Source organism: Arvicola amphibius, chromosome 6 (genome assembly GCF_903992535.2).
Source record: "Arvicola amphibius chromosome 6, mArvAmp1.2, whole genome shotgun sequence".
In the NCBI taxonomy this organism is placed as follows: Eukaryota; Metazoa; Chordata; class Mammalia; order Rodentia; family Cricetidae; genus Arvicola; species Arvicola amphibius.
In genome coordinates, this window is record NC_052052.2 from 8,196,573 (window position 1) to 8,209,425 (window position 12,853).

A 12,853-nucleotide genomic window follows, 5' to 3' on the forward strand; every position below is an offset into this window, starting at 1 on the left:
AGCTCAAAAGGGAGAGCCCTCAGTGCTACAGGCCTCTTGCCTTCGGGGCAATCGCAGCGAATTTCTCTGTGCAGCCCAAGCAGGCTGTGCCAGGATCCACTACTGTTGTTCCCCTGCCCAGAGCCTTACTGATTTACATTGAGCACAGCATACAGTAGGTGCTCAATACCCGGGAGTTAATTATCTCACTCAACAATAAAATAGATGGGGGTGAGCTGGGGTGGACCAGTCGCCTGCGTTGACCAGAATTAGTGACGTCCCCTTGGGCTGTACTCTCCTTTCACAAGCCCTGATGATCGCCTCAGATAGGCACTTGATAAACGTTTGAGTTAATTTTGACTAGGACCAGAAAACGTTTTTGTTCTCAGGATCACTCAAAACCAGAAAGAACCTGGACACCAGGTGGTGGCGCACGCCTTTAATCCCACCCGGATCTCTGTGAGTTCAAAGCCAGTCTGATCTACAGAGTGACTTCCTGGACAGCCAGGGCCAAGTAGAAAGACCTTGTTTCAAAACACCAACAAACAACAACAACAACAACAAAAAAGCCGGAAATCGAACAACGGCCCTCCGAGTGAGTGAGGGCGGGGGCGGATAAATGGTGGCTGGCGTAGGGATTAGATTCTAGGTAGCGCTTCCTTCGCAGGAGAAGGAAGCCGGAGCCAAGTGGGAGCAGGCTGTTGAGCCGCCTGTCGCCTGGAGGGGGAGACCGAAGCCCGGAAAGCAGCAGCGTGGCGAGGGCCCCTAGGACCCCGAGCTCATCTTCGCACCGACGCGGAGAGCCGCTACTCGGTGCGTGACGCGAGTGGGGGGCCGGGCCGGGGCGGGGCGAGGCGACCGAGGAGCTCGTCGCCAAGGTGCAGGCCCAAGGCCCCGCAGAGCTGCGGCCGCCCGGTGCCCAGGTCGCGGCCGGGTGGGGCAACGGGGATCGGGGAGGGCAGACGGGGGTGGGGGGCGGAGACGGAGGTCACGCGCTCGCGGGGAGGCTCCGGCTAGGCGCGACCGGCGTCCTCGAGTCCGGCGCCGGGACGCTGGGCCTGCGATCCGTACTCGAGTGTCCGGAACGGTGGCGACACCGGCTTCTCCTTGGTGCAGAGGGCTTCAGGCGCCAAGGAGGGACGCCCGCGCGTGAGCCGGCAAGAGCCCGGCGTGGATTTTTCCACCCAGGGACATCAGGGGCACTGCCATCTCCTTTGCAAGGTGGCTTGTTGCGGGTGAAGGTGTCATTGGGGCGGAATTGCCACCAGGGCCACGGCAGTGGGAGGTCCCCACTCTGCGCCAGTGACTAGGCAGCGATCAGGAGTTTGGCAAAGTCTTGTAATCCACATAGTTTTACCTGGTTTTTTGTCGGTTGCTTCTGAGGAACTTGGGGCCTCCCAAGTGTTAGATAAGCAAGCTACCACCCGGCAACTCCCCCTTTGAGGGGGAGACGTTTCTGGTCTTCCTGCCTCTTCCTGCGAAGTACTTGTTCCTGCTAGGCAAGCATGCGCCAAATGACGCATTCCCAGCCCTGTTTACTTTTACTTTTTATTTTGAGACAGGGAATAAATTGGGGCTGGGCTGAAAATTTCAAAATTCCCGCTGAGTTATCTAGGACCATGAGGGTGTGTCACCACGGATCTTCATTTATTTATTTATAATTTTGACACTTTTTTTAAAATGGTAAGCATTTGGAAGACCGTATCACAGTCTGTACCCTGCCTCTCTTATCACCTTTTTCTTCTTTAATTTTATGTGCATTGGTGTTAGATCTGGAACTTGAGTTTCAGGCAGTTGTGAACTGTCATGTGGGTGCTGGGAATTGAACCCGGTTCCCCTGAAAGAGCAGCCAGTGATCTTAAAGTCTGAGCCATCTCCCCAGCCCCTGGAAGCTGCCCCTCTAGCTAAGCATTTAAATAGGGCCCAGATCCCTTGAGGTCCTTTCCTCCCCTCCGTGGTAATCACTCCCCCAGGGCAGGAGCCAGCGTGCGCGCGCCCTCCCGTGTTCTGGGAAAGGGGCCCACACAAAACCACCAGCTTCCTGGGAGTTTCTGTTTCCCGGAAAGTAGTTGGAAAAGCGTTTTCCCCAGGTTTAGGCAGCTGTGCTTATTTGAGTGACAGCTTAGAGCCCGATTCAGCCCGCCCCTGGGACAGGTGAGGGGGCGGAATGACCTGGAGTTTACAGACACGCCCCCATTCTGGCCTGCCAATCACGTATCGCCCAAGGCAACATATCAGCACCTGGGCCTTAACACCAGGTTTTACTGCAGTGACGTCAGGACTACGGAAAACTTAAGGAACTGTGGAGTGGCCCTGGAAGACTCTTTCCGGGTCAAGGGGCCAACTGGATATAAAACAAAGCCGTTTGGGGTGAGGGGTTACGGACAGTTTCCAGTAATCCAGGCTGACTTAGAAACCTTGGATCCTCTTTCTGCCACTTCCCAAGTGCTGGAATTACAAAAATTCACCACCAGACCCCGCTCCTAAACCATTATTTTTCAGTGGGGGGCGGGGGGGCGTTTAAGAATCTTGTTTTTTTTGTGGTTGTTGTGTTTGGGTTTTTGTCCTTTTTTGGAGATGAGGCCTTGTTCTGCTGCCTAAACTGGCTTAGAACTGCTAGGCTCAAGGCCGGGGATACAGTTCAGTGGTGTGCACGAGGCCTTAGGTTCCATCCCTAGCACTGCAAAAGCATAATGTTCTCGTCGCGATTTTTGAAAAACAGCCCAGGCTGAGCTGACCTAGAATCCGAGTATCCCAAGCAGACTTTTTTGTTGTTTTTTTCGAGACAGGGTTTCTCTGTAGCTTTGGAGCCTATCCTGGAACTAGCTCTTGTTAGACCAGGCTGTCCTCGAACTCAAAGATCCATCCGCCTCTGCCCCGCCCCTCCCCCAGTGCTGGAATTAAAGGCGTGTGCCACCCCCCACCCCAGCCCATCCCACCCCAGCCCAAGCAGACTCATTGATACCTGGAGCGCAAGACGCCCGGTCCGGTACGTCATTCGTGTCTCCCTTTGCCAAAGGCGGGTGGCAGGGTCCCTGCGATCTCAAGGACCCCGCCCCATCCCCACCCTATAAGTGCTTCCTCTAAGGACTTCGGGTCAGAGGAAGACGGGCCTAGCAAGCTCTAGAACCTTGGGAGGGGAGGAGTCAGTCCTTTCGGATCTTCTGCTCGGGGCTCACCGCCACTGCCATCCTCTACCACTCCCAGGCCTGGAAGCAGAGCTTCCTGTCGCCACCATGGTCAACATCAACGAGCTGCCAGAGAACATTCTGCTGGAGCTGTTCACCCACGTCCCGGCCCGCCAGCTGCTATGTAACTGCCGCCTGGTCTGCAGCCTCTGGCGAGACCTCATCGATGTGGTGACGCTATGGAAGCGCAAGAGCCTGCAAGACGGCTTCATCACCGAGGACTGGGAAGAGCCCGTGGAAGACTGGAAGATTTTCTATTTCCTGTGCAGCCTGCAGAGGAACCTCCTTCGGAACCCGTGTGCTGAAGGTGGGCTTGGGGGGCGGGGGTCGTAAAGGCCAGGCTGCCGCGAGAGCCTGTTGTCTACTTTCCTGAACCTCGGGGCCCTTTGTGCTTGATCCGCCACACTGCCTGCAATGTTCCCATGTCCCCAACACTTACCGCGCTCTGGTTCCTTGCTGTTCGGGCCTCAGACCTGCCTAGCCCCTTCATCTATTAAATTATTCAGTGTCCATGATTGGGGGGATGAGGGCATGTGGCAGTCAGAGGGCCGACTGAGGGACCCATGCGGATCCTTGGGATTCAACTCAGGCTTGCCAGCAAGCACCCTTACCTGAGCCAGCTGTGGCGGTGAACACCTTTAATCCCAGCACTAGGGAGGCAGAGGCAGACGGATCTCTGTAAATTCAAGGCTAAACTGATCTACAAAGTGTTCCAGGACAGCTAGGGCTACATGGACTCTGGAAGAAGGAAGAGGCCTTGTCTGTACACTTAGAATGTCTGGCATATTTTCCCTGCTATGATTCTGGAAGGTCAGACAAACAGTGGGGAGTGGCTGTCTACACTGTAGAGTACTTTGGGCCCTGAAATGTCGCTTGACTTAGCGCTCAGAATGGCCATCCTCGGAGGATGACCAAGGCTCAGGCCAGTCCAGACTCACAGGCCGTGCCTCAGACATTCGATCTCCCTACTTGGTCCAGATTCCACTCAGAAGCTGCCCAGCCAGGCTGCCAGCTCAGCTCAGGACACCTCACCAAGCCACTCTTTGCCTTTTATGTGGCCCCCATGTCTAGCCTTGCTTAAATCTCCCAGCACCTCGAATTCTCTCACTCTTTTGGTTCTATGTTGGGAAGCCCCCTAGAATACATGAAAACAATGTGAGTTCATGGGGGATGGCTAGTGGAATGGCAGAGCTCACCTGGTCCCTGGTGCTGTTCAAGTTCTGCTATGCTTAGCTTGAAGGGCTGGGGGGGGGGGGGTCCCTGGATCTGACCCCATTCCTGGAGGTCCCTCCTGCACAGGACTCCTGCAGCTACTAGCCCAGGGGACACCAATGTGCCATCTTGGCACTTGCCCAGGAAAAGGGTATCTAACGGTGTCGGTGTCGGAACAGTGGGTTCCTTTGGCCCCTAGGATCTGGGTCACACAGCTAAACAGGGCCTCGTCCTCCTAAAAAACCTAGGAAAGCCAATGGCCAGGTAAGCAGCCACACTGGGAGGAACTCCCATCAGTCCTAAGGTTTGCTCCATCACAGACTCCTCGTGATCATAGTCTGTAAGGATGGAATGTGGTTGTGGGGGCCCCGTGGCAATATGGGAAGTGAGATTTAGCTCAGAATTCTCTGTCCTGTTGTCTGGGGCAGAGTAGAAAGGGGTGAGACTGAAGTCAGAGGTGATGCAGGGGACCCAGGGCACAGAGGATGCTCTTGGACTGGTGGGGTGCTATCCATGGCTGCTGCGTACCCTCCAGGAGAAGCAAGCTGATTAATCCATAACCCCTTGAAGTCTTCCAGGACCAGAATGGGCCTCAATGTGTGTACCTCAGGGCTGGCAGAGTTTGAAGGGAATCTCACCTACGCTTCATTTTCTCCAGAGAACATGGGATCATGGCGGTTAGACTACAATGGCGGGGATGAGTGGAAGGTGGAGAGCCTCCCTGGCGCACATGGCACAAACTTTCCTGACCCCAGGGTCAAGAAGTATTTCGTTACTTCTTATGGGTAAGCAATGATGTGGAAGAGGTTGGGAGGCTGGAGGAGGTCATGCTGGGGGCAGAGAGTTGGGGGGACCCTGCCAACTGCCAGGATAAGTGGGGTCCCAAATAAGGGTCCAGGGGCAGTGAACTTTGTGGAGAGTAGTGTGTAGTTGGCTTCTGCTCACGGCTTTAGTTCAGTGAGCTCCTGGTTACCTGAAACCTTCTCTCTGACTGCCAGCAACCCACCACTAAGTTCACTGCCCCATGGGATCAAACACTGCCCCATTTCCCTCATATAGACCTGAGGAGTTTCAGCCAGGGTCTGTCCGGTGGGGGATGGAGAGCCCCTTGAGCCATCTGCCTGGCAAGGAAGGACCCTGTTTAGCACACTGGCAATGCAAGTCTTGTCCTCTGTCCCCAGCATGTGCCTCAAGTCCCAGGTGGTGGACCTCAAAGCTGAGGGCTACGGGGAGGAGCTGATGGACACCTTCCGGCCCGACATTGTCATTAAAGACTGGTGAGTAGCCTTTGTCCCCACCCTGTGTCTTCCCTCCAGCCAAGCCATTGTGACATGAGGCCTCCGATGAGCTAACTGTCCTGGGACCCCCGGACTCTGGTGCTCCCTAAATTTTGTGGCAGCTCACAGCCTTCTTATGCAGTGCCTCCCACCCCTCCCCTCTGGTTACTCCATCTTATATTGATTTCTTTGTGCTGTGGATGGAGCCCAGACCTGTCTCAGGCTGTCATGCTCTCCACTGCTAAGCTCCAGCCTCGACCCTTCCCTACTGCCCTTTCCCAAGTTCCCCCTCTGCGTCTATAGTCACTGGCACAAGACTCTGGGGGCCAATCCCCTGGGGATAATGGAGCAAACTCTAAGCGGGCCATTGCACAGGTTCCCATCTACTGTACCATATGGTGACAGACTTGGAAAGACAACATCTTCATAAAAGGCCATTTTGGTTTTCAAGCTCACACCCTTTTCTTGGATGGGAAAACTGAGGAAACATGTAGATAAATACCTCTGGACACAGGGAGTGCAGAGCCTGCTAGCAGTCATGGACAGGGGGGTACTTACAGATGGGAGCTGTCCCCAAAGCCAGCCTTCGGAAGCAGGGGTGCCCACCCTCTTGCTCTATCCTCCCTAGGTTTGCCCCCAGAGCAGACTGTGGCTGCACCTATCACATTCGGGTACAGTTGGCCTCGGCCGACTACATCATTTTGGCTTCCTTTGAGCCTCCACCTGTGACCATCGAGCAGTGGAATGACGCCACTTGGAAGGAGGTGAGACCCCGCCTGCCTGCTCCGCCACTCTTTCCCCAGGGTCAGGCTGTGGAGGAATGAATGCAGTACCACATTCCTCCTCCCCAGTCTCAATGGCTGCTTTTCTCCTCCTCCCCAGGTCTCCCATACCTTCTCGGATTATCCTCCAGGGGTCCGACACATCCTCTTTCAACATGGAGGCCAGGACACCCAGTTCTGGAAAGGCTGGTACGGGCCCCGCGTCACCAACAGCAGCATCATTATCAGCCACAGGACAGCCAAGAACCCCGCCCCAGCCAGACCTCCGCCTGAAGATGCTGTAGTGATGGGCGGAAGACACCCTTCTTTGGATGCAGAAATCCATCCGTTGGTAGACTTTCTCTGACAGCCATCTGTCCACCTCTGCCAACGTCGGGTCCCCAGTCCCAGAAGCCCCTGCCCTACAGCCTCCGGCAAACCCATCAAGCCGGCCTTGACATTTGTTGTAATAAATGTTTTCAGTAAATCCAGCCTGGTTTGGGGTTTACATACAGGTGGGGTTCCGGCACCCCTCCTCCCCCAGCAGCTTCCCTGCACTCGCTTCTCCTGTTTCGGTTAATGACAATACAGTCAGGCCCTTGGGGCCCCTTTATTAACAATAATTCACAACACAGTATTTCAGATGGACAGTGTTAGCCGGCTGAGCCCCAGGAGGCTGCTGAGAAGTGGTGTCTGTCCTGGCGTTCTTCCCTAGCCTCCGGGGAAGGCTGCCTCAAGAAGACAAGCAGCCCAGCCAGAAGGGCGGCCACACATGTCAAGGCAATAAGAGCACTTGGAGTCGGGGGGCCCTGCAGCACTGCTCTGGGCTGGGGCCCCCGAGTGGTGCAGCTGGGCATCAGGTGGCAGGCATGCCTTCAGCTGTTTTTATGAGCACGCTCTTCCACGTAGAGCTGCATCTAGTAGAGAAGTGGCTTTGGTCAGACCATGGTATCTGCTGGCAAGACTTGGGAAGGGGTGGGAACTACAGGGCAACACCCAGACCTTGGGCAGCCCACGCTTTAGCCGGGAATTAGCTCTGGGCCCTGAGTCTCCTAAATGAGGTTTCCTCCATCGTCTGATCCCTGAAAGCTCACCTTTAAGATGTCCGATGTCATGGTTTTTAGGGGGATCAGCCGGGGATCATGCATGTGGACGTCCTGTTCATCTGCCAGGATCCACGGGAAATCCTAGGGATGGGATCGGTGACAGTGAGAAGGGGCCACACCTCACTTTGCTAACCCTCCCCTCCAGGACCCATACTGCATGGGAGGGGGTGGGACACTGGGAACCCCAGCAATTTATATTCCCAGTGTGGTGCTAAATGATTCTGAAACTGAAGGGTAAGGGCCCTTCTCTGGTGAACTCTGTTCAGAAGAGCCAGGGTGAGCTAGCTGTTTAACATCTGGCTCCACTGTGGTTCTTCTCACCCTTGGGTACACACGATGTGGTCAGGTGGGTAATGCGCAAGGGAGCCCACCTGACGCCAGGCACTGCCTTAAACAACAGTGTCGGCCACAGGCAGCGCCCTGAAAATGGTACACATACACACATGCACGCGCATACACACACCTTGATGACCTGTATCTTCTCCATGTTTCGAGTGGCAGCTTCTCTTGTATGCACAAGGACTGTGAATGTGCAGCCTGCAGGGGGAGGGAGGGATGCTTGGTCAAGGTCAAAGGTAAGTAGCCTCAGGATCCCACGGGACCAGATTTCTGCCCTCCTCCCTCATTGGCTGGGCAGAGCCACCCACAAGATGTAAAGTGTAGCCAATGGAAAAGACAGTATCAACGGGAGCTAGAAATACAGAGTTAGTCCTGGAGAGATGAACTCTCTGGTGTTGAAGGGTGGGGAAAGAGAGTGGCTCAGGGCAGCTAACTAGGAAGAACACAGCATGTGGAGGTAACCAGGGGAACAGCGGGGGAGTGGGCGTCAGACCTGGAGGGTTGTGATCCAGGACAGCATCACACACACTAATCTTCAGGATGAAGGCTCGCAGCAGCTGCTCCACATGAGACAGTAGGGAGTCTGAACTGGGAATGGGAAAGGAGGTCTCCCATTCTACCGTGCTCCTCCGCCACCCCCAGCACACAGTGCACTCTGGAAGCAGACTGGGCCAAATACCCTTGGTGCCTGAGAGAGCTAGTCCAGGCCCACCCCCTGACAGAATGGAGGCAGGGTGCAGGGGTCCCTTTAGGCAGTTCTAATATTCAGGTAGCTAGAGGACACCCAGGGCACAGCTCAAACTCCTGCATACTTTCAGGACCCCAAGACAGGAGGAGAAAGTGCTCGCTGGAGACTGCCTAGCCAGGGGACAGGCTGGATCCTGATTCCACTACCCCATGTCGGCACAGAGAGCAGGTACTTGAGTAGCTACTGTGGACACCATGGCAACCAGAGTCCTGGGCTTTACAATCACGGGGTGACACCACACAGGTTCATCTCTCAGGACCTTGGTTTTTCTATCTACATAGTAAGGCTAGGGACTAACAATCACCATTCCCTGGGATATCTCAGGGATGGCACAGGCTGACCCTGTCACCTCTGTGGTCAGTATGTCTCAGGTGCTAACAGTATGTATTGCCATCTCAGGGTCTTTACTAAGGTCATGTGGAGCTGGGAGAGGGATCCCGGTGAGACTGCAGCAGCTAGCCCAGGGAGGGTGACAGCTCACCTGATAGACAGCAAGGGCGGCTGAGTGATCTCAAAGACAAACTTCTCCACCGGACGGTGTTCTTTATCCAAAATCACCACCACAACCTTCTCCACATCGTTCTGTAAGCACAAGAAGCCCTGCTCCAGCGCTATGCACAGGGCCCGGAGAGAGGTGGGACAGGGCACAGGCTGAGACTGCCTGGGAGTCCAGCAAGCAAGAGGTGCAAGTTGGCTTCCAAGACATGAATGCTATAGTCCCGTAGGAGATGCCTGGCTCCCATCAAGGTTCCCCAGTTAAGTCTTAGACCAAGACAAGATAGAACAGAAAAAACCCAAGGGTGGCCAGCCCAGAGAGAATGGGGAGCAGGGATGCAGGAATGGGGCAGGCCATGGGGACATGAGAAGGACCAGGGCACCCAGGATCACCCAGGCCAGGCCCGCCCAGATCTGGCCCACCCCAAATGTGACCTATGTGCCCTAGAACCTTTGCTAGCTGGGGGGTGGAAGCTTTTGGTTGTTAAGAGATACGAGCACTCCCCACAGAGTCTGCCCAGAAGCAAAGAGGTATGGAGTGTCCCTTAGGACCTGGGGCTCCCTCACCTTCTCCAGCAGTGGTTTGACGCAGTGAAGAGTATCCTGAATGTACTGGTTCAGCTCCGGGTGACAGGACATCTGCACACAACCCCACAGGGCTGTTGATGAATGGGGGAAACACCACCACCAACACACACACACACACACACACACACCCCTGCTGGGTTCTAGACAAACAACAGCCATTCCCAAGGTCTCCCTGCCTGAGAGATCAAACTCACCATCATGGTGGTAAGAACTGTGGAGAGACAAAGACAGGCACTCCATCTCAGCACTAGCATTTGACATTAACATTAAGAAGCTGTATAGAGCCAGGCGGTGGTGGCACACGCCTTTAATCCCAGCACTTGAGAGGCAGAGGCAGGTGGCTCTCCCAAGTTTGAAGCCAGCCTGGTCTACAAAGTTCAAGGACAGTCAGGGCTACACAGAGAAACCCTGTCTTGAAAAACAAAACAAAAACTGCATAGGGTCAGGCATGGCGGCATGTGCCTTTAATACCAGCACTCGGGGAGGCAGAGGCAGGCGGATCTCTGAGTTGAGGCCAGCCTGAGCAAGGGCTATACAGATAAACCCTACCTGGGAGGGTTGAAGGGGGAAGAGCTGTGTAGCCACAGGAAAATGACTTAACATCTCTGAACTTAATGATGTCATCTGGGAAGATCTAATAAAGGTGAAGATTGATCAGAAACTCCTAGTGCACAGAAGGTGCCTGGTAGCCCCTTCTTCTACACCTTCTGGTAGCTGTACCTCTTCTGCCACCTCCCCGTGGTCAGAGGTCATGAGTCTCAGGTTGACTGAGTGATTGCAATGGCAAAGGCACTTGGGAGACAGCTATCCACTCTTTCACCATTCGGAGTTAAACCCAGGAACCAAGAAGGGTGGCATACACCTTTAACCCCAGCATTCAGCAGGCAGGCAGATCGCTGAGTTCAAGCCTAGCCTGGTCTCCATAGAGAGTTCCAGGACAGCCAGGGTCATACTGAGAAACCCTGTCTTGGAAAACAAAACAAAAAACAGGAAGCTTGGTAATGTTCCCTGGTAATCACAGGACTCAGGAGGCGGATGCAGGAGGATCAGGAATTCTAGGCCAGCCCTAGGTTCCTAACAGCTCTGAGCCCAGGCTAGGCTACATGAGATCTGGATTTAAAAAGGGGGGGGGGGCGCTAAAGAGATAGCTCAGCAGTTAACAGCCCTTTCCACTCAACTACCTGAGTCAGGTCGCCAGTACCCACCTTAGGCATCTTACAGATGCCAAGGGCTCCCATGCCCTCTTCTAGCCTCAGTGGGCACCCCTACATACAAACACGCAGACATAGACACATGCACATACACACACAATACAAATCTTAAAAAAATAAAAAGCTAGGCATGGTGGCAGACGCCTTTGTTCACAGCACTCAGGAGGCAGAGGCAGGAGGATTTCCGTGCATTGGGGCCAGTCTGATCTACATAGTGTAAATCCACACCAGCCATGCCTACACAGTCAGACCATCTCAAATAAACAATAATAAATAATTTTAAAATAATCTTTAGAGTTTAGGGAGAATGAGGAGAGAAAGGTGTTGGGCACTGTGGGAATGCTCTACCCAAGCCACGGTTCCCAGCCTCGGAAACCCCTTTAAAATGCAAGCTTGGAATAGCTTTTATCCAGGGTCCCTAACCAGAGGATCCCATCTGAGGTCAGGGAGGGAAACGCTTGGTGGCGGTGAAAAGCAGGAGGCTGTCCGCTATCAGCCTCCGTTGGGGAGTGAGGGAGCTTGTGGGTAGAATAAAGGTTTTTAAATCCAGCCGGGCACCGGGGCTCACCTGAACCGGCACGTTGTACTTCTTGCGCTTCTGGAAGATGCCCACTGGGTAGACCTCGCGCACATAGAGGATCAGGTGCACCGCCACCTCCAGAAACTCGGAGAGCACGTCGGCCACCACTGTGGAGGAGACACAGTTGATGAGCAGGGATCCAGCCAGGACCGCCCCCACCCCAACGCCCAGCAGGCCCAGATCCCTACCTTGGCCAAAGTTGAGGTCTTGGCGCGTGAGCGTGGTCATCTTTGGCCGCCTGGGGGAGGGCGCGGAGGGTGTCAGCAGGGACCCACGGCACCCCGCCCCGCACGCGGGAAACGCAGCCCGGTCGGGGAAGCCCCACCCCCTGAGCGGCCGGATCCCTCCCGGCGGAAATCCCGCCCTCTCCGCGCTCCTCTCCGATCGTCGGCTTGGGCTTCGGCCTCAGGTTCGAAACTTTACTCGGGCGACAGAAGCCACCGGCCGGGATCCTCCGCAGGTCCCTCAGTATCCCCCGGCCTCAGTAACCACCGCGATGCTCCCGCGGAACCAGCGCTGCCATCGGTCACGCCCATCCCGAACTGTCCAATCCGAGCCTCACCCTACAGGGAGAGGTGGAGCAGCCTCGGGGGCGGGGCTTAGGGGCGGAGACCCGCCTGAGCGACAGGGATCTCAGGAGAGTAAACTAAGCCGCCTTTGGACTTCAGGTGGGAGCTATAAAGAGGTTTCGGCGGCCTCCACACAGGATCTCTGTGTTTCCCCCTCCCGGGCATTTCTCTTATGTAGCTGCAAGTGAGAGCCAGCTGCAAAGCACAGCTGGGGACGAAGGGAGGGCAGCGACATCTGCTGCTAGTTCAGAGTCAGCGTCCCGGGAGTCTCAGCCTGCCCAACCGAAAGCGAATCCGCAGGCTTGGGGGCGGGGACAGGGGAGGTCCGAGATGCACCCGAGACGCTCCACCCCCACCCGGAATCGAAGTGCTCTTGGGGCTTGACCTCCCTAAAGAATGAAATGTCCCACGGTTGCTTTACAATAGCTGACCTTTGGAAGCAGCAGCCGAGTGGTAGGCGCCTGGGCAGGGTGTCTGTGGGTTGACTCGCTGAATCCTCAGAAAGGGTGTGGATTCCTGGCTGTCTTCTTTCTGCCGATGAGCCTATTGAGGACTTGTCTCGTGTCACGCAGCTAGCTGACAGGGCGGGCAGTAGTGCAGTTCCGGGGTTCTACCTGCAGAGGGCACGGACTGAATTCCAGAAGAGCCAAAAGGGCCTCAGATCATTTTAGTAGTACGAGAATTACATTCATAATATGGAATCATTTTATGTAACAAACCCTGATTTCCATCTATTTATGTGAGTGGGTGTTTTGTCTGCGTGTATGTCTGGACACTGAGTACTTGGTGCAGGTGAAAGC

The 12,853-nt window shown here is 55.0% G+C and overlaps 2 protein-coding genes across 5 annotated transcripts; one reads left to right on the top strand and one right to left on the bottom strand.

The window, feature by feature from the left end:
• Window positions 1–448: 448 nt before the first annotated feature.
• On the top strand, window positions 449–6,908 carry LOC119816380 (F-box only protein 6-like). Of its 4 annotated transcripts, XM_038332966.1 has the most exons (7): window positions 449–574; window positions 647–792; window positions 3,187–3,474; window positions 5,038–5,164; window positions 5,561–5,656; window positions 6,285–6,420; window positions 6,539–6,908. In XM_038332966.1, the coding sequence occupies exons 3-7, from the start codon at window positions 3,216–3,218 to the stop codon at window positions 6,782–6,784; spliced, it is 864 nt and encodes a 287-aa protein (XP_038188894.1). In that variant the 5' UTR covers window positions 449–574; window positions 647–792; window positions 3,187–3,215; the 3' UTR covers window positions 6,785–6,908. The 4 variants fall into 4 exon arrangements, with proteins under 4 accessions (XP_038188894.1, XP_038188895.1, XP_038188893.1 ...); XM_038332967.1 differs by lacking the exon at window positions 449–574 and having other exon boundaries at window positions 641–792; XM_038332965.1 differs by lacking the exons at window positions 449–574; window positions 647–792 and adding an exon at window positions 817–902.
• An 83-nt stretch (window positions 6,909–6,991) lies between these two features.
• On the bottom strand, window positions 6,992–12,628 carry Mad2l2 (mitotic arrest deficient 2 like 2). The gene is made up of 9 exons (XM_038332971.1): window positions 12,485–12,628; window positions 11,673–11,722; window positions 11,473–11,591; window positions 9,673–9,744; window positions 9,092–9,192; window positions 8,356–8,450; window positions 7,987–8,060; window positions 7,512–7,604; window positions 6,992–7,334 (listed from the first exon to the last, which is right to left on the bottom strand). Exons 2-9 carry the CDS (start codon window positions 11,710–11,712, stop codon window positions 7,293–7,295), a joined length of 636 nt encoding a protein of 211 aa, XP_038188899.1. The 5' UTR covers window positions 11,713–11,722; window positions 12,485–12,628; the 3' UTR covers window positions 6,992–7,292.
• Window positions 12,629–12,853: the final 225 nt, after the last annotated feature.

Excerpts from the sequence above, each read along its gene's own strand:
- LOC119816380 (XM_038332966.1), top strand. The coding sequence starts at position 3,216 with ATGGTCAACATCAACGAGCTGCCAGAGAACATTCTGCTGGAGCTGTTC. Across the intron at positions 3,475-5,037 it reads TCGGAACCCGTGTGCTGAAG|AGAACATGGGATCATGGCGG; the intron begins GTGGGCTTGGGG and ends CATTTTCTCCAG. Across the intron at positions 5,165-5,560 it reads TATTTCGTTACTTCTTATGG|CATGTGCCTCAAGTCCCAGG; the intron begins GTAAGCAATGAT and ends CTCTGTCCCCAG.
- Mad2l2 (XM_038332971.1), bottom strand. The coding sequence starts at position 11,712 with ATGACCACGCTCACGCGCCAAGACCTCAACTTTGGCCAAG. Across the intron at positions 9,193-9,672 it reads TCAAACCACTGCTGGAGAAG|AACGATGTGGAGAAGGTTGT; the intron begins GTGAGGGAGCCC and ends TTGTGCTTACAG. Across the intron at positions 7,605-7,986 it reads AGAAGATACAGGTCATCAAG|GATTTCCCGTGGATCCTGGC; the intron begins GTGTGTGTATGC and ends TCCCATCCCTAG.